The sequence below is a fragment of the Bos indicus genome, chromosome 15, assembly GCF_029378745.1.
Source record: "Bos indicus isolate NIAB-ARS_2022 breed Sahiwal x Tharparkar chromosome 15, NIAB-ARS_B.indTharparkar_mat_pri_1.0, whole genome shotgun sequence".
NCBI lineage: Eukaryota > Metazoa > Chordata > Mammalia > Artiodactyla > Bovidae > Bos > Bos indicus.
This window is the reverse complement of record NC_091774.1, coordinates 31,258,541-31,278,930: the sequence shown is the minus strand read 5'-3', so window position 1 is coordinate 31,278,930 and position 20,390 is coordinate 31,258,541. Positions and strand designations below refer to the sequence as shown.

General features: G+C 49.7%; 1 protein-coding gene across 1 annotated transcript in view; it reads right to left on the bottom strand.

The window, feature by feature from the left end:
• Positions 1–20,390, bottom strand: part of POU2F3 (POU class 2 homeobox 3) — an 84,442-nt gene that overhangs the window by 7,000 nt on the left and 57,052 nt on the right. Inside the window, exons 3-10 of the mRNA XM_019975884.2 lie at positions 18,652–18,756; positions 17,337–17,439; positions 14,212–14,294; positions 11,320–11,502; positions 10,775–10,916; positions 8,441–8,577; positions 6,034–6,195; positions 85–151 (exon numbers count right to left, since the gene is read on the bottom strand). Coding sequence (XP_019831443.2) covers positions 85–151; positions 6,034–6,195; positions 8,441–8,577; positions 10,775–10,916; positions 11,320–11,502; positions 14,212–14,294; positions 17,337–17,439; positions 18,652–18,756 — 982 coding nt within the window. The remainder of the gene's footprint in view (positions 1–84; positions 152–6,033; positions 6,196–8,440; positions 8,578–10,774; positions 10,917–11,319; positions 11,503–14,211; positions 14,295–17,336; positions 17,440–18,651; positions 18,757–20,390) is intronic.

Here is a 20,390-nt window from a genome sequence, read left to right as displayed (position 1 = left end):
GGATTTTCCAGGCAAGAGTACTGGAGTGGGTTGCCATTGCCTTCTCCAAAAAGAATGCTAGTAGACCTTATTTTTAGAGCTCACCTGTTCCAGGCATGGTGCTGTGGACTGGAGGGACAGAGAGGGGGCCCAGAGATCCAGAGGGAGACACCTGAAAGGTGAGAGAAGCTTGTAAACATTCTCTTCCATTTCCGTGTCCATCTTCTGTAGCTTCTCCCAGGGTGCTAGGCCGTAGACTCCACAGAGATTAGGGCTCCACTTCCTGGATGGTTTCCTAATCCCAAACCAATGCCCTGTGCTCTGTGTCACAGGAAAGGCTCTGGACCATGTACACCACACAGCTCCAGCTCTGCCCTGCTCCTACCACTCCCTGCGGACCTCAGGCCAGGGCCTCTCTGCAGTGTGACCCCTGGCAAGGCTGCCTGGGCACTGCCAGACCAAAGAGGCCTTGCTCAGATGCTCTGGTGAGGAGAGGAGCATGCCTCCAGGATGCCCTTGTGGCCGACACTGCGGGATGGCTGCTTTATTTCCGGTCCCTTCTTCTTCCTTCTTAAAAGACCCCTGTGGGGACTTCCCTGGGGGTCCAGTGGTTAAGAATCCACCTTCCATTGCAGAGGATGCAGGTTTGATCCCTGGTTGGGGAACTGATATGCCATGGGGCAGCTAAGCCCACATGCTGCGCCTACTGAGCCCTCACACTGCCTCAAAGATCCCACATGATCAATGAAGACCCTGCATGCTGGAACTAAGAGCTAATGCAGCCCAATAAATAAACATTAAAAAAAGAATAATGGAAATGCTTGTGTTTTATTTTTAAGACCCCTGCACTTGCTTGGGCAGAAGAGCTCAGCCCTAACCATCCTGACACAGGCTTCGCATCTTGATGCATGAGTGGACCATCCACTCTCCAGAGGTCCCTGGAGGAGACGAACTGTGTGAGGTCTCTGAAGCTTTGCATCTCGCCCTGGAGACCTCACAGCATCATCAACTCTGGGCTGGGAAGGGACCTAAGGTACTGTAGCTTAACCTTCCCACACAGTCCAGGAATCCCTACCCTCAGTATTACCATCCTAAATAGACACAGGGGCCCAACAGATCTGGGAGTGAGGCCTGGCTCCACCACTGTCTGTGTAGCTGGGGCACGTTACTTAACCCTGCTGAGATTTGGTTTTCTCATCCGTAAAACAACAGTAACACCTCCCTCATATTTTCTTTTAATTAAGTTTAATGAAATAATGTCCATTAAGCTTCTAACTCAATGCCTGGCAAAGAGTACCTGGCTTGTTAAATGTTAGTTCCCTGCCTTCCTGCAGAAGCTGTCAACTCTTGTATGTCTTGAGCTGCTGTTTATCTCTTCACTGGAGCTGAACTCGGCATACTTTTCCTCCCCCTTCATCTTCTCATGCTGTCCTGGGACACTCGGATCAGCCTCCACCCAGGACCTCGTAGGGAGGTTCTGCTCAGGGAGCTGCGACTGGCCACCCCTGCCCTCCCCTAGTTTGGAACATCCCATGCCGACAGGATTCAGCATGTACTCGTTTCCTAATCAATCAGCAATGGTTCTGCTGCTTTCATTGACCTACCCTTTCACAAGGAGCCTCTTTAGTAGGCTGGGGGCCCACGAAGGGTGGAGACAGGTGTGGGGCAGCGTGGTGAGAGATGCTATCAATAATCTCCCTCCCTCTTTTCCTCCACCCACCCCTTGCTGCCACACCCCAAGCCATTTGTTGTTGTTTTTAAATAAATAATTATTTAGTCACTGCAACCAGCTTCTTCTCTTCTATCTGGAGACAGGCTGTACATGTGCAAGCAGAGATATGGCTCTCCCTTTAAGTTTTTATATAAATAGTAGCATTCTGCCCACACTGCTCTGAATAATTTTGCCTTTTTTGCTTTCTTTCTTCTTCTTCTTCTTCTTTTTTTTTGTTTTGCTTAACAGTATATCTTGGAGATTATTTCACACCAGAAGTAGAAGAAACTATGTCCCAGTCCCAAGGACAATGTTCCAGTGAGACCCAAGAAGACCGAATTAGAGCATTTTCTCTACCCTCTTCCTTCAGGACGCCACAAGTATTGTTGTTCCTGTTTAGTCGCTCAGTTGAGTCCGACTCTTTGCGACCACATGGACTGCAGCGTGCCAGGCTCCTCTGTCCTTCACTATCTCCTAGAGTTTGCTCAGATTCATGTCCATTGAGTCAGTGATGCCATGCAACCATCTCATCCTCAGCTACCCGATTCTCCTCCTGCCTTCAACCTTTCCCAGCATCAGGGTCTTTTCCAATAAGTCTGCTCTTTGCATCACGTGGTCAAATTATTGGAACTTCAGCATCAGTCCTTCCAATGAATATTCAGGGTTGTTTTCCTTTAGCATTGACTGCAAGTATTAATGTGACTATTTATTTAACATCTTTCTCCCTGACTAGGCTGGAGACTTCATGAGGGGAGTGTGATGCTTGTGTGGTCCCCTGCTGGATCCTCAGTGTCTGCTGCAGCACCCAGAACTTGGCAGGTGCTCAGTATCCAATGCACGATGAGAATGCATCATGCTCCTTTATGGCTCTTCCATGCCTCCCACTTCTTTTCTCCACATTGGTGTCCCCAGCTCGGTTTGAACTGAGGTGATAGCTACCTCCCAACTATTCTAGACAAAGCCCCATCTTTAAGGATTCCAAATCTCTCATGGCATGGTTCGGTTTCCTTCACGTGGCCTACAGTGCCCTACAGGATCTAGCCCGCCTACTGCTCCAGCCTCCTCATTCACACAGTCTCCCTCCCTGTGTTCCATTCCAACCTTCTGTGCTTCCTCTCCCTGCCCGCCCCAGCCTCAGGGCCTTTGCCCACACTGTTTCATCTGCAGAGAATGTTCTTCCCAACACTCCCTCTGCCCCGCCATCCTGCTCCCCTTCCCCACCTCTAACTCAGACCTTTACCCCATTCGAGTCTACTCTTTCTTCTGCCATCAACTTGACCATCATTCCAAAGAGAAGTCCCTGATACCTGGACTAGGTTTGGTCCCTCAAATACCCACACGCCTTCTCTGGAGGCTTCATCACAAATTGCATTCTGTTTAATGTCTGTTTTCCTTGCTAGACTCTAAGCAGAGATCACCAATAACGATCCTGTGCACTGCCACATCTCAGGGCCAAATAGTGTGTGCTCAATAAATATTTAAGAAATGAATGGTCAATGAACATCATATTGTCTCCAACTTCAAATTGTCAATGGCTCCTCATAGCTTCGAGGGTAATTTAGCATCCATGGCCCACCATGATCCAGCTCTCATCAACCTCCTGTCTTAGGCCTAAACCCTTAGCTCCAGCCAGAACAAAAAGCTTGTGGTTCCCCAGATGCATCATGTTGTTTTAGAATTCAATGCCTCTCACAGACTATTCCTTCTGCTATGCTGTTCTTTTTATGAATTCCCAACCTGTTCTCCAAACAAATTAGGGAGTCAGCCCTCCTGCATCCCATCCTGATTTGGGGGTCTTTCATCGGTGTTCCCACGGCAATCCTTCAGGGCTCCTTACAGCTGCTTCACCCACTTCATTGCAATTTCTTGCCTTTTCTGGCTCCACCTTCTTATTTTCTCCCCTTGGTCCTCTTCCTTTGCCCAGCCCTCAAATGCTGGTGTTTCCCAGGGTTGGGATTTCAATTTTCTTCTTTGCTTCTTCTGTACAAATTAAACAGGTGAGACCCTCCTGACCCAGGATGCCAACCACCACCTGTGTGCTTATGACTCCCCAGCTCACTTCTCTATCCTGGCTTTTCCTTCTGAACTCCAGACCCATTATTCCAAGTGCCCGGGGACTTTCCTACTTGGGTGACCCATAGGCCTTACTGTATATCATAATGGTGTAAAGAACTAAAATGGGACTTCTTTGGAGATCCGGTGGCTAAGACTCTGTGCTCCCAATGCAAGGGGCCCCAGGTTTGATCTCTGGTTAGGGAACTAGATTCCACATGCAGCAACTAAGACTCAGCACAGCCAGATGAAAAAAAACAAAAGGAACTGAAATAATTTTTTCCTACTCCTAAGCCAGCTCCTCCCCTACGTATAATTGTTCCATCATCGGCACCAGCTTCTACCCAGTCAGTCTGGCCTGAATGCAGAGAGGCATCCCAGAGTACTCTCTTCCCTTTATGGTTCTCCCTGCCCCCACCCAGTTTTCAAGCTATTAACCAAGACCTAATAATTCTACCTTCTAATTATCTCCTGAATCTCTCCCATGCCCCTCATCTAACCAAATGGCTTTGCTTCGGCCCTCATCCTATCTTTACTGGATAACTGCGGTCACATCTAACTCATCTCTGAAACCAAGCCTGGTGCCTCTCAAGCCACCCTCTATGACTGCAGTCAGAGTGATGGTTCTAAAAAGCAAATTTGATCATGCCAGTGCCCTGCTTCAAATCCGTCAGCAATTCCCCAAGCCTTCACCTCCCTTACCCCTGCCCACAATCCCTTCCATCTGGCCCTTGCTGATCTATGCAGTCTTATCTGTCAACAGTCCTCCCCATGGAACCACCTGCTGTTCCGTGCCCTCTTCACCCTGCTTCCCACCACTGCACCATGGTTCTTCTACTTTCTCCTCTGGGAACTCTACCCGCTACACACTTACTTGCCTCTTCACTCCTTCTTGTCTTTTTAGACTCAGCTCAGGCATTAATTATCTCCTTGGGGAAGCCTTCCCTAACCACCACCTCCCGAGGCTTTGTTAGCTGCTACTCCTAAATTCTCTGAGAGAAACCATCGTGTTGTCTGCCATTTGATTATTTGTCTGTCTCCTCTGCTAGGCAGTGAGGTCCTCCGGGACAGGGGACAAATATTATTTATTTGTGTATCCCCAGCACTTGGTACAAAGAACAATACATAGTAGATGGTTGATCAATGTTTGGTGAAAGAATAAACAATAGTATGCGTTTATGAAATATGCCAGGACGAGGCTGGATTTCAGCCACCCTTGAGTGCTAGAAACATGGGGACAACACCATTATCCCCACCTCCCTTAATCTTCAACCTTCACCAATCCCAGGGATGGAGAAGATATTTTCTACCCTCCAGGCCTCCCAGTCTGCCTGAACTTCAAATCACTCCCAGCCCTGACTTCTCACCTTGCATTCTAGATTCCTAGATATAACCATCTACTTGACACTTTCTCTTGGATGCCTAGGATGTTAAGTCTAATATAACCAGCTCTAAATTCTCTGCTCACCTCCCCACCCTTCAAACCTGTTCCTCTACAGTCTTTATAATCTCAAAAAATGGCAACACCTGCCAATGTGTTGCTCAGGTCAGAACCGTTGAGGTCATCTTGGCCTCGTTTTTCGTACTTCCTGTCTGAGCTAACAGCACACGTTGTTGGCTTCATGGTGGAAATCCATTTAGAGTCCAACCACGTCTCCCCCCACCATGCCCTCCACCCTAGCCCAAGCTTCCACCCCTCGAAGCTTGATTGTTGTAACTTTCTCAAGTGGTATCCTGCTTCCACACAGATTAATCTCCAAATGGCAGCCCGTGGCAGCTCTCTAGTGGTATCTTATTTCACTTAAGATGAAGGCCAGGGTCCTTTTGATGGCCTCTAAGACCTTTCCTTAGTGAATGGGTTCCTGTTACTTCTCTGACTTCATCTCCCGCTCCTCACCACCTTCCTTGCTCTGCCCTGGTGACACTGGCTTCCGTGCTGTTCCTCAAACATGCCAGCTCTTCTCATTTTCTGGTCCCACTACCTGGAACAACTCTTTCCTCCAGATATTTATATTTCATTCCCTTTCAATACTTAGATCCCTGATAAAATCTCACTTTATCAGAGAGGCCTTCTCTCACCCCTCTACTGAAACACCAGCTCCTTACCATCACATTCTATCTCCTTATTCTTCTTTACTTTATATTATATATATTTGATATGTAGTATCTCTTTGCTTATTTATTTACTCCATACTCCCCCACCCCATCTTCCTTAGGATGGGGAAGATTCTTGGCCTCCAGGCTTCATCTCCCCCAGTGCTTGGCAGGCAGTTTGGCTCCTGGCCACTCACCAGCCGGGAACTGTACATGGGTGATTTGATGGGTGTGGCCACAGGGCAGTTGATTCGCTTCTCCTTTTGTCGTCGGTTGCAGAACCAGACCCTCACCACCTCCTTCTCCATGGACAACTGCTCTGCAATCATGGAGATCTCCTCAGAGCTGGGTTTGGGGTTCTACAGAAACCAAAGGGACAGAGCCATCAGGAGGAGAAGGGAACAGGACCAAGAATCGAAGGTGGGGGAGAGATGTTCCAGGAAGCAGGATAGAACAATTAGATGGAGCAAAAGCTTTAGAATCAGACCTAAGATGGAATAGTGGTTTTAGCCCTTACTCTGTGGCCTCAGGAAACTTTCCCAACCTCTCTGAGCCTCAGTCTTACCATCTATGAAAAGCTAAGCTAAGTCACTTCAGTCGTGTCCGACTCTGCGAGACCCCATAGACGGTAGTCCACCAGGCTCCTCTGTCCCTGGGATTCTCCAGGCAAGAACACTGGAGTGGGTTGCCATTTCCTTCTCCAACGCATGAAAGTGAAAAGTGAAAGTGGAGTCGCTCAGTTGTGTCCGACTCCTAGCAACCCCATGGACTGCAGCCCACCAGGCTCCTCCGTCCATGGGATTTTCCAGGCAAGCGTACTGGAGTGGGGTGCCACTGCCTTCTCCAGAACCATCTATGAAAGGAGAGTAATAATGACTACTGTATAGGATTATTGTGGAGACTGAAGGAGAAAATGTGTGTCAACTGCCAAGTGCAGGGCCTGACATAGGGTGGAGGCTCTCCTCTCACTTCTTATCCAGGAGAAGTTCTGAATAAAGAAGCTGATGAGCTTGGTGGGGCAGGCTGAATCCCCAGAACCCATGTTCCCCTCTTTCCTCATAATCTGAGGAAAACTTCTCTCAGCTGGTTTCTTCCTGCTTACCTCAGAATAGGAAATGCTAGTTAAAACACGTGGACTCATCAAGACTTCAGAGGAGATAAGCATGTGTGTGTGTGAGTCGATAAGTCGTGTCTGACTCTCTGCGGCTCCATGGACTGTAGCCTGCCAGGCTCTTCTGTCCATGGGATTTCCCAGGTAAGAGTACTGCAGTGGGTTACCATTTCCTTCTCCATGGGATCTTCCCAACCCAGGGACTGAACCTACATCTCTATATCTCCTGCATTGGCAGGTGGATTCTTTCCCACTGAGCCATCAGGGAAGCACATACATTTGTATACATACTCAAATATATATATATATCCATCACTCCTTTGTTTTGACCGCTTCCACCCCCAACTCAATCTTTGATCTTAGCCCCCTTTCTCTCCTTTCTACAGCCTCCCTTACTCTTGCTACTCTGAGAAACTTCAGCAAAAGGAAAAGCCAACTCTTATCATCCTGCCAGCAGGATGCAGCCATCAAGTCCTCAGTCACATGCATGGGGGAATCTGCTGGGGAGGCCACAGTCCTGGAGGCCTGGGGCCTGCGAGGCAGAACTAGGCCACGGGTACATCCTTGAGGGACCTGAGCGGTGTGGATGGAAACTCCGGAGGCCGGTCCCTAAGGGACCCTGATTAAAGGCTCTTTAGGCCACACATGTTTATCCCTCGTCTCTTCCCCGGCTCCCATGGGGCACATAACTGGTATTATTAGCTTCCACATATTGACTCCAGAGTACACTTTTGCTGCAAGTCCCAAACAATGTGTGTATGTAATACGATCACAAATATTTAAGTGTATGTGAAGTGAAAGTGTTAGTTGCTCAGTCATGTCCGATTCTTTACAACTCCCTGGACTGTAGCCTGTCAGGCTCCTCTGTCCATGGGATTCTCCAGGCAACAATACTGGAGTGGGTTGCCATCTCCTTCTGCAGGGGATCTTCCCGACCCAGGGATCGAACCCAGGTCTCCTGCATTGCAGGCAGATTCTTTACCATCTGAGCCAGCAGAGAAGCAAGTGTATGCCAAAGAAAGAAACAGAGGGACATACATAGATGACATTTGGTGGTGAATTTTTTTTCCTACTTCCCTGCATTTTCCAAATTCTTTACAATGAGTATTTATTTTACGTATATAATTTGAAAAATACAAAGCAATGTGAGGAAGATAAAGAATATATACACAATGTCCTGGCTTTGCTTCCTTTATCTCAACTGGATACAGATACAATCCTCTCCACTAGGATTCTAGATCCTAGTCTAAATCTCTCGGCTCAAGGGATCATGGGTACCAAATAGAGGTCAGAGCCAGCAGGGTCTGTGGGGGAGGAAGTTTCTGGAGCCCAGCCTGTCACTCAAGCACCTGGAGAAGGAGCAGGTCTCTGTTTCTGACCCTTTCCCAGGGCAGGTGTTGGGGGCTCGGGGGTGGTGCCCAAGGATGTGTGCGTGTATGCTCACCCTCCTGTGCAAGTCAGCCCACCTGCCCCCACCCCAAAGATCTGCTCACATCTTGAAATCTCTTCTCCAGAGTCAGACGGATGTTGGTCTCAATGCTGGTCCGCTTCTTCCTCTTCCTCCCGAACACCTCGCTGAGGGCGGGGTAAGAGTTGGGGGTGCTCATCGAGGGGTCCGACGGGGAGGATTCTGTGTGGAGCGGGAGAGGAGAGGAGGCTCAGAGAGGGGAAGGCAGACGGTACAGGCTCTGTCTCCCTGGACTTGAGGTCCCATGACCCTCTCCCAGCAGGTCCGCGGCCCCACCCCTCGCAGGGGAGCATGAACAGCCTGAGAATCCTGCTTCTCCTCGCTGCTCCGGGCAAAGGTCCTCCACGCCTCCCACCTCGGTGCCTCCAGCATTTGCGGTCATGGTTCAGGGACACCCAGACATCAGCGGCATGTGTGGGTGTGAGTGGGTGAGGGCAGTGGCACTCACAGGTCTGTCTTTTACAAGGAGGCCTGGATGTGAATCCTGAGGGAAATGGGAACTGGGGTTTTGAGCTAAAAGCAATGGCCCTTGGAGGCCAGAGGCTGGTGTGAGGCCACTTCCTTTGCAGCATGAGTGCTGCAGCTGAGGTGGTGTGAGGGGTCAACTGGGAGGGCCCTCCAGAAGCATTCAGGCGCAGACGGGGAGTCATGCCAGAAGAGATCTACAAGGTCCTTTCCCAAAGATCCTAAGACTCTCTGGTCATCTCTCTCAGTTCAGCGCTCCAGTAAAACCTGCCAAAGGGACAGCCTGGTGGGGAGGCTTCCTTACCCACTCCCTTGTTTCCATGTGGAAGGACTTCCGAGAGGGTCCCATCCTTGGCTGCCCATCTCCCACTCTCCTCTTTATCCTTAGTAACCACTGGGAAGTGAAGTGTTAGTCACTCAGTCATGTCTGACTTCTTGTGACACCATGGACTGTAACCTGCCAGGCTCCTCTGTCCATGGGATTCTCCAGGTAAGAATACTGGAGTGGGTTGCCATTCCCTTCTCCAGGGTATTGACCCAGGGATCAAACCCGGGTCTCCTGCGTTGCAGGCAGAATCTTTACCATCTGAGCCACCAGGGAAGCCCCATAGTAACCATTAACCCACAGTATCTACAGACTAGAGCCCAGCCCCACCACTGGCTCTTCTCTTCACCCTGGGATGACTTTGTACTACCCCCATCCTTCCCCCAGGGACGTCTGGCACTATCTTGTGGCATTTTGGGTGTTACAACAGGGGGCGGGCATCTAGTGTGTAGAGACCAAGGATGCTGCTAAATAGCCTATAATTCATGGGGCAGCTTCCATGAAAAAGTACTGTCTGTCCCAAGATACTGCTGCTGCTGCTGCTGCTAAGTCGCTTCAGTCGTGTCCGACTCTGTGCGACCCCAGAGACGGCAGCCCACCAGGCTCCCCCATCCCTGGGATTCTCCAGGCAAGAACACTGGAGTGGGTTGCCATTTCCTTCTCCAGTGCATGAAAGTGAAAAGTGAAAGTGAAGTCGCTCAGTCGTGTCCCACTCTGAGTGACCCCATGGACTGCAGCCTACCAGGCTCCTCCGTCCATGGGATTTTCCAGGCAAGAGTACTGGAGTGGGGTGCCATTGCCTTCTCCATAGATACTGCTAATGCTGTGGTTAAGAACCCTATCCCACACTGTTCCCTGACACCAAACTCTTCCATTCATTATTCCAAATGTTTTGCCCCTGGCTTATACCCTGGGCCTCCTGGAATTGCCTCCGTGGCCACCACGCCTGACTGAATCCTCTTGCAAACCCCACTCCTGCTGGAACGCTTTCCCAAGTAACTTGCTGGCCTCTGAAAACCTACTCAAGGATTAGCCAGATAAAGATCTTTTGTTGTGCCTGTTGCCTCCTCCTCCCGGCCATGAGACCCTGGAGAGCCCCCTTCCCTATGCCCCTGCTCTAGACCCAGTCCAGACCGTAGTCTGGGTGTGTTGGCTCTGGAGACCCCACCTTTGTCTCTGGTGAGCAGTCCTATGGTGAGGCCAGGCAGGTCCTGTCCCCGGTGTCTTATTTTTCTGTTGGTTCCAGACTCAGGAGGAGAGGAAAGGGCCCTGTGTGTTGACCACTGAAAGCCCCAGCATAGATCAGTCACCAGCCCCTTTCTGCAGACCTTCGAAGGCAGGGGTCCCCCACCTCTGGGATCTAATGCCTGATGATCTGAGGTGGAGCTGATGTAATCATAATAGACATAGAGTGCACAATACATGTAATGCGCTTGAATCATGCCAAAACCACTCCCCAACCCTGGGTCTGTGAAAAAATTGTCCTCCATGAAAACCAGTCCCTGGAGCCTAAAAGGTTGAGGACCACTGCTCTAAGCCACCATCCATCTTCACGTCCTCAAGGCCTACCTGCATCGTTCAGCCACTTCTCCAGCAGCGGCTTGAGCTTGCACATGTTCTTGAAGCTCAGATTGAGGGCCTCAAATCGTGAGATAGTTGTCTGGCTGAAGTCATTACCATACAGCTTTCCCATGGCCAGACCCACATCGCCCTGCACGTGGGGGTGGAGAGGGAGGAACTTGATTGACAGGTCCCTTCTCCCCTTTGTCCACATCCCCCACCATCCTAGCTCCTCGCCACACCTTTTGAGCTCCCACCCATCACCCTGGCTCCCTTCCAGGTTTCTTCCTCTAAGATGGAAACCTGGTTACTTCTCTCCTTAGACTCTGAGTGGTGTGTGCCTTGCCTCTGGCCTGGCTCTCATTCCTTGCCCCCTCCATCAGCAGGGTTCCCGGCTTCCCTACCAATGGCAACTGTGCCCCATTGCTAGGGGACACAGGGGCACAATGGGTTTGCCCCGAACACCATGAGCTTGAGGTGCTCTTAAACCTACACTTAGGAAGTCCAGTCTCTACTCAGCCCAAGTTCTTCACCTCCTCAGTCCCAAACCAAACCTGTGTGAAGCCCAGCTTAATGCGCCTCTGCTTGAAGGTCTTGGCAAACTTCTCCAGCTCCTCTAGGTCACTGGGCTCGTCAGCTCCTCCAGCACTGGGGAGATGCTTGGGCACAGGGAGATGCTGAGATGCTTCCAGATGGGGTTCTAAAGAAGATCCTGGTAGCCCAGGGCGCCCAACTGCCTAAGAGGAGACACACACCAAGCTCACCCACAAACAGTCAACAGATGAAATGGCATTCTCTGAGCTTTTTGCACTAAAGCCCTGCTTAGAGGCTAATAGGTTAGATTCCTATTATGTCAGTGTTTGGAAGTGGAAATTGGAGTTTCTGTGAAGGGACTGGGCTTCCCTGGTGGCTCAATGGTAAAGAATCCCTGCCAATGCAGGAGATGCAGGTTTGATCCCTGGGTTGGGAAGATTCCCTAGAGAAGGAAATGGCAACCCACTCCAGTATACTTGCCTGGGAAATCCCACGGACAGAGGAGCCTGGCGGGCTACAGTCCATGAGGTCGCTCAGACATGGCTTAGCGACTAAACAACAACGACGCGAAGGGACCAGCAGGAGCGGCTAGGGCAGAAACAGGAGTGTGGGACAGGGCGGTGGCCTTTCTGGGCTTTAGCCTATGACTCAGTTTGACTCTGAGCAGGTAACTTCCTCCTTTCAGTTTTCCACCGTAAAAGGAGCTAGCAGGGTTGTCTACAAAGATCCCCAAAACAAATCTCAAAATGGGATAAGGAGAAGGTTGTTTGTCTCGTCTGTTCTTTTCCACAAAGCAAAGTGACTGAGGTGTTCAACAGGCATTAGCTGAAGATAACAGTGGGCATCTGAGACTCATTATGTTAATGGAATTCCCATAAAATTCCAGACTCTCGTGACCACCATTTTACTTTCTAACCCATCGTTTTCTTTCATGAGAATATTTTGCTTTCTGCTTTTCTTTTTTTTAAAATCAAAGGTATTCCACTACTATCCAAGTGCCCCTTGATCGCATTCATGGTTGCCAGGAGATGTTCTTTCTTTAGTTTATGTTCATAGAACAGACTCTTATACCTGGAATCCAATTTATGCCTATTGGGGTCAGGAGTAAATCGAGCTCGTCCGTGAAAAAGGCATGGAGCCCAGGCTTGGGGTCCTAAGGGGCTTATATCCAGGGCAACGGCTGTGCTGCTCCCCATGTGGATGAAGTGGCCTAAGTCCACTCTTTTATCTTCCTTTCCAGTTTACTCCTTTCCCAGCCTGGGGTTAACTTTAGTCTTTTCTTCAGGCCTCCCATTCACACAGGCAACCTTGTGATGACCAGAGAAACGTTAAGGACTCTTTTCCTCGAGGGAGGTTATTTTAGAACAGAATGATTTGAAACCATTAGGCTTTGAACCTTTTTAGTGGGAGACTGGGTGGCGCAGACCAGACCCTCAGGATAAAGCCCATGTCCTACCTTCACATCCAATCAGCTGCAGAACTGCTTTGAGTCAGCTTCCCCCACATCCTCTGTCAGCCCCTCCTTTCTGCCCTTACTCGTTGCTGTTGTTGAGTTACTAAGTCGTGTCTGACTCTTCGACCCCATGGACTGCAGCACACCAGGCCTCCCTGTCCTTCACTGTCTCTTGGAGTTTGCTCAAACTCATGTCCACTGAGTCAGTGATGCTGTCCAACCATCTCATCCTCTACCCTTACTGCTACCACTCTGAGTAGGTCTCTTTACTGCTGCCTCAGGATGATCTTAATAATCTTCCAGTCTTTCTGCTTCTGGTCTCACCCGGCTCTTGTGTTCTAAGTCACATGAGTTGATCTTCAGAATCCTCTAAGATTTATTCCAGATCTAAGTCTGTGGTGATGATATTCCGCTAGCAGTAAGGAAGAGGTCTGAGAGCTTAGGACACTGGTGTCCTCGTTTCTATTAGCCACTAGGTGGCACCCTCGGCTCTTCCAGAAGTTCAGTGGACTCCAGCACTGTAAAGCCAGGGGCAATCCATGGGGATTTTAGCGCAGAGAAGGGATTAGGATCTCTGCAGTCATTCCCAGCTCTTCTACACGTCGGATTCTGCAGAGCCATCTCATGCAATGGTGTAGGGGTTAACTGCACAGGGGCAGCTAATGAGGGGGAGGGGTGGCAGCTCTGATGTAACTCCAGCTGCTCTGGCCAAGCCACATTCCCTGGTATGAGGCTGCCTCTGGCCAGAGGAAGTGGTGCCTTTTTTTCTCACTGGCAAGCAGGTGCTGTGCGGCACCAGGGCAGCTCTGCAAAGGGCCCTCTTGCAGACCTCAGTCTTCCCAACCCAGGGACCTGTCCACTACAGAAGCCAATCTAGAAAAGCAATTATATATATATATATATATATATATATTTTTTTTTTGGCCCTGCCACGTGGCACATGAAATCTCAGTTTCCTGACCAGGGATCAAACCTGTGCTCCCTGCAGTGAAAGCGCAGAGTTCCCTGGACCACCAGGGAAGTCCCTCAAAGAGTGGGTTCTTAAGAGAGGCCCAGAGATGAGAGACCTTGTCTTGGTGTTCTCCTGACATCAAGCCTGTGGCTCTCTGGTCTCCCCCTTGGGTCTTGAGAGTACCAGGAGGGCGGCAGTAACTTTAGTGTGTCTGGAAAGCTAGCTGAGCCCTGCAGAGCACTGATGCAGGGGCCTGATCGGGGATGGAGTGGAATGCGCGCGTCCAGAGCAGGCTAGCCCAGGAGCTGGAATCTCTGGCTTCTAATTCTGGCTCCACAAGTGACACTGGGTCACTCATTTCCTCTGACTGTGGCTTGAATTTCCTCCTCTGCGTCAATGGGGACAATCCCTTGCTATTCACTCTCCCCAAAAGGAGAAACCAGGGAGCTTAACTCCATCAAGAGCTGAGAGGTTCCTAGAGGGGAGAGGAGGAGTACGCGTGTTTACCTGGGATGTGAGGCCAGGCCCCGTCTGCGGAAGGAGGAGCGAGCTCTGTTGTTGCGGAAAGGGGAGAAGATTTGGCTGCAGACCTGGGTGAAAGGGGAAGAACAAAACAACAAACGCCTAAAATCCAGGCCAACTGAAAGACATGCTCTACGTAATAAGTGTCCCCACCCCCCTGCTACCTAACCCCCCCAACCCCGCCCTGGAGCCCTGAGGAGAGGCCCCCACGAGCACTGTCAGGATTGCCACACACAAGTGGAGGCGAATCAGACATGGGGATAAGCAGATGTAAACAGCAGTCCCCAAACCAGTCCTTCTGCTTGCCTGCCTGCCTGCCTGCCTGGAGTGGTACAAAGGCTGAGGAGGGTCAAGGAAACCAGCTCTGGGATCTGATAGCCAGGCCTGAAGAAACCCAAGGTGGGAAGGAAATGAGGGGGGTGACTACTCAGAATTCAAGCTGGGGCTGAGGGTTTTCGTTTTGCCTGCAGAAGTAGCTGGGATGGCTAGAGAGGCCTAGCCACATCTGAAAAGATGCCAGGTCAAAGGAATGGGGCGATACAGCTCTAAAGGGCAGCAGACAAGTGCCAGAGGCTCTTGGCAGGACCCAGACATTGTACACTTAGGAGGAAGGGCTAAGAGAGAGAACGGAAGAGCCCAGGCCAAGCTTCTGGCAACTCTCTCTGGTGGTATGGACTCTACCTGCTTCTTCACACTGCCTGAGGTCTGCTTCCTCCTTCTTGCTCCAGGAAAACTGTCCATGAAGCGCTCTGCCTGGTTGGTGGTCATGACAATGGCCTCCCTCTAAGAAGAGCCACAGCCAGGAACTGTTACTCACATTACGGGAATGGAACTGACTACCAAAGCATGTGATGGGGCAGGTCACCCCACGCACTCAGCACAGAGCAGAACCTTGGGGTCTCTGTTGTCCCTAAGCTGTTCTGGGTCACTGACGTGTAGCACCTACTGAGGCTGACCACTGTACTCTTCAGAATGAAGAGATGCTTTACATCAGTGACCCAGAACAGATTAGGGACAACAGAGACCCTGGAGGCTTAATTTTTCCTTGTTAAAATACATAGGCAAGAAAAATAAAATACATAGGCAAATTTGCAGCAACATGGACGGACCTAGAGACGGTCATATTGAGTGAAGTAAGTCAGATAGAGAAGAAATATCCTATGACATTCTTTACATATGGAATATGAAGAGAGATGATTTACCCGAGACAAATGAACTTATTTACAGAACAGAAAGAGACTCATTGGCTTAGAGAACAAACTTATGGTTGCCGGAGGAATAATGGGGGGGAAGGGACAGCTAGGGAGTTTGGGATGGACATGTACACACCCCTGTATTTAAAATGGACACCTAACAAGGACCTACTGTATAGCACAGGGTCTCTGCTCAGTGTTTTGTGGCAGCCTGGATGGGAGGGGAGTTCAGGGGAGAATGGGTACATGTGTATGTACGGCTGAGTCCCTTCACTGTTCACTGGAAACTATCATAACATTGTTAATTGGCTATATCCCAACACAAAATTAAATGTTTTTTTTTTAAATAATAATAAAGTTTAAAAATACGTAAGCAAGAAAGCTATAAAGAACCCTGTACTGAGAGTCAGAGGCACGAGTACTAACAGTGATCTGACATTTACGCTGCATTTTGAAATGTACAAAGCCCTCTCACATGCATTATTTCAAATAGCTCTCAGTAACCTTGTGAGGCAGAGTTTTAGTATGATTCCATTTTTAGGGAGGAGAAAAAGGAACCTCAGAGAGGTCAGGTAAGGTTCTCAAGGAGACTCAGCTAGTAAATGACTTTTTTAAACCAATGAGTTTTTCTGATTCTAAATACTAAACTGTATTCTCTCTCTGTGTCACACACTAGCCTCATTGGTTATATGCCTGAGCCAGTTTCACAGTGCCATTTTTCAAAAGAAATAGAATTAACTGTTACCTTCCCTTTCCTATGCCAGGAACAGGATGTGCACTGTTTAGTGAATGCAGAGACTCACAGATTCACTTATGTCCTCATTCATCATCATCATAACACTCTGAGATGTCTTGGAAACGAAGGATACCTATTACTGGGCAGGTGGTAAGGACAGAAGGCAAGATTGCGTTTTCGTCGGGTTCTGGATTTCCAAAGCCTCTCTTTGGGATTTGAACAGTGGAGAGAAGCTTAGACTTCATCACTTTCAGCTCTAGTTGGTGGAGGTGGGAGACAGCGAGGCAGTACCATGCAATGCCAAAAAAATGGGTTTCTGAAACCCATTTTTCAGAAAATGGGTTTTCTGAAGAAAAGAAATTTACGGAACTTTCTAGTAGGTCCACCTACCATTCGAGGTTATTTTTAAAGATGTCAGAAAAATCCCTCCACAGAACTCCTGGCATATCAAGCTCAAGAAATGTTAGTTATTACTGTGAATATTCTAGTCTGCTTGCTCTTGGCCAACGAGAAGTTCTCTGCGAGGAACTTCCCTGTGGGAGGAAACCCGACAATGCTCTGCATAGCCTGTGGGTGGCGCTGCCGCCCCACACAAATGGAATTCCAGCTCCCCGAGGGCGGGCGTCTGTTTCCACATCCTGAGTCCTGGGGAGGTTTCCAAGGAATTGGGACTGCGTTTCCCAAAGAGCTCCTCCTTCCTTGCTCTGCCCCGGCTCTGCCACCTTTTACCTTCGTTCTCAACTGGTCATGAAATTAAGGAAGATGGGAGAAGGAGGAGGAGAAGGATTCTCAACCTGAAGGGCAAAACCAGGTCCCTTCTTCAGGCCTTGAGCTGGATAAGCCGCTCTTAATACCAGAGGGTAAGCTGGTCACCCACCAACCTTAATGTAGCACTAGTGGTAAAGAACCCGCTTGCCAGTGCAGGAGACATAAAAGACTCGGGTTCAACCCCTGGGTGGGGAAGATTCCCCTGGAGAAGGAAGCTGCATCCCACTCCAGTATTCTTGCCTGGAGAATCCCATGGATTCTCCATAGTGTTGCCAAGAGTTGGACACAACTGAAGTGACTTAGCACACACATGCGCACCTGAGTTGGTCACCCACACCCCACACTTGGGTCCCAGCAGGCAGGAGCAGCCCTTTACCGCCCTTGTCTATATAGAAAACCCCCAGGGTTCTCACCTTGCTGCCCAGGCTGGCTCTGAGATAGCAGGAACTGGGAAACAGACTGTAGGTGTCCGGGAACCAGCACGAGCTGCTGGAGTGGGTGGAGGGAGGCCATGTCCTATGCAGGGCGACACAGACATCATAGAATTTACAAGCTGGGAGCGTGGGCTCCATCCACCCGCTGCCTGTCTGTCCCAGGGGTATCCACCGGGAGCTTGCCCTATGCCTCTGTGTGTCCCTGTATGTGGCACATAGCGGCTACCCCGTTAATGGTGCTATTGATACACTGCCTGTCCTCAGTCAGGCCGTGCCTCGCAGCCTGTTGTTACTTAACCTTGCCTTGTTATTTAACTTTCGTGTGTGTCAGAACTGTCTCCCAGCTAGACTGATAATGCCCCGAGGACACAGACTGTGGGTATTACCCATCTCTCAGAGGTTTACCCTAGAAATGACACACAGTACACATTTTTTTTTTTTAATCTCATGCCCTTTGATTATACTAAAAGCCATTTTCGTCTTGGCCGTTTCCAGGGTCTAAACCATTCCTGGGGGAAGAAGCCCGTTGCTTGCTCTTAATAAAAACGCTTTGATGAAACAGAAAGTCCATTTCCCCTTGGGGTTCCTCCCATTAGCCCCCACAAAGAGAAATACCAGTCCCAATATCCAGGGACATGGGAGTCCTCTGTGATCTGGACCCGTGGGAGTCTATGATCCCCACAGGACCGAGCTTAGGTCTGTGCACAAAGAAAAGACTTGGTAAATCCTTGCTGAAAAGAAGTGAAAGAATAAGTGCACATTCTATCCTTAAATATTTCCAGGGAAGTGGTGGCTCATTCTTCCCTGGGGGAATCCATATCAAATCAGGGACTCACCCTGTGGACATCCAGCCTTCTCAGACATTTGTCATTACTATTTCAGGAGCCCCTTTATTCCTTCTAGCTTGACAAACTCTTGAGGAGGAAGAATGGGCTTAGTGGGGACAGAAGTGCTCTGTGACCATAGCTGTCATCGTGGGGCTCCACTGAATATGGCTGGCAGACCCCAGCCCTATAGCTGTGAGCCCTATCATTTTGGCAAGACAGGCTGCTTTTTCTCCCAGAGGGGTGGAGACCTCCCTCTTTGCATAAGTAGCCAGGCTTCATCTTTCTGAGGACTGTCTGGTAACCCTAGCCCCACCTCAGACATCGAAGTTTCCCTGCAGGGGATTCTTTGGCCCAATCTGGATGCACTGAGAGCCAGGTCCAGAGGTGAAGCATTTTGCAGGAGGCTCGCCTGAAACTCACTGGCCCACTGAGACTATTAGGGCTCCCCGACTTGAGCTGGCATTTACCCCAGACATTTGATTTCCGGGCATCATGGCAGGTCCTTGACTCAGGTGGCATGGTCGATGAGAGAGAGTCTGCTGCAGGGAGTCGCTGAGGTCCTCAGTTTTAATCTGTAAGCAGAGGCAGGAAGGAGAAGCATCAGTTCAGGACCCCTCAAGCAGAAGGAAGGGGAAACTCGGAGAAGGCGAAGGCAGGAGATGTTCAACAAGCCCCAAGAGTCAGAAAACTCGCGCAGCGCCTGTTGGGCTGCAACTTGATTTTCCTGCCTGTGTGAGTCCTTTAGGTCAGGGCAGCTGGTAAGGGACAGAGGTTGAGAGGTTCTCAGGGGTAAATGTGCTCAACGGGGTGTCCACCTGGATTGATTGCTCCTGAACACCATGGCCTGTGCTGGTGTGTACAGCAATACACGTTCTTCCTCACTAAAACTCAAAAAATGAGGAATTTTTGTAGTGACTTCAAACATTTCTTTCAGATTGTTAGATGATATTCTTTTTGTCTTGGGGGTGGCATGTTAGGATTTCTTTTTGGACATGATAGTGCTCCTCAATGGTATTTTTATTCCATTTTCTTTATTTATTTACGGCTGAGCTGGGTCCCCACTGCTGCACAGGTTTTTCTCTGGTTGTGGTGAGCAGGGGCTGCTCTCCAGAGGTAGTGCACGGGCCTCTCGTTGTGGAGCATGGGCTTTAGAGTGCACTTTATAAAGTTTTTTAAAAAAAGAAAAAGGCAGTTCTTTTCCAATCTCCCTTATAGTCTGTTTTTTATTTTCCTGGTCCACAAAATCCCAAAGTCTGGGAACCAGCTTCCCTCCATTCCCCCATGTTTTCTACACTAACCTGCCCTCTGCAAGCTGAGTTGCTTTGGCAGCCAGCTTCCTTAGCCATGCGGCTTGGGTGACAGACCTTGCCTGTCTCCCTACAGGTGGGGACATGCTCCCTCACAGTCACTGCTGAAGTTGCAGCCTGAGGGGCCTGTGGTGGTTTCCACACTCTCTCCAGCCTCTACCACCCTTCAGTGGCAGCACCAACCACCCACCTGTGGGTTTTCCAGGTGTCCAAGGGCAGGGCAGGAAGTTCTACCTGTGCCCACCCCTTCTCCCACCCTGAGAACAACTACCCTCTTGCAGCCTTTCAAAAAGTCCATTGTGGGGGTGGAGGGTGGGTAGAGAGTATGCAAGGGACTCTGAATTCATATAATACAGCAGGGAGCTTGGGATCCAGACAGAACCTTATAAAAGACATTGGGGGGGCGGGGGCTGGTGTCGGGCGGGTATGGCTTGGCTGGAAGCTCTTGTCCATAGGAATCTTGGCTGAAACCATTTTCTTGGTCTATGCTGGGAATATCACTGACATCCTGGAATCTTTCTTGTCTGCATTAGTTTAACACAAGTCAAAGGTTCAGACTAACAGCTCTACTTGTGCTCAACTGCTGTGGGAAAATGGTGCTTTGGATCACTAAAGAAAGAACTCCCTGTGGTTGGAGAGTTAGGAAGATCTTGTTGAGTGACACAGACCAAGGGGGGAGCCCACGTCCTAAGTATGGTACTTCGTACCTAGTGGGAACCCAATGCGTGTTAACTGAATCAAAGACACAGAGTCTCTCTCCCCATCCTGCATCGGGATACAGTGAGGAAAACATCGAACAGGGAGCTAGAACCTGTTTCTAGTCCTAACTTTGACCCTAGTTTACAACATAACCTTGAGCAATCATTTCGTCTCTGTGAGACTTGGTTTCCCCATTCTAC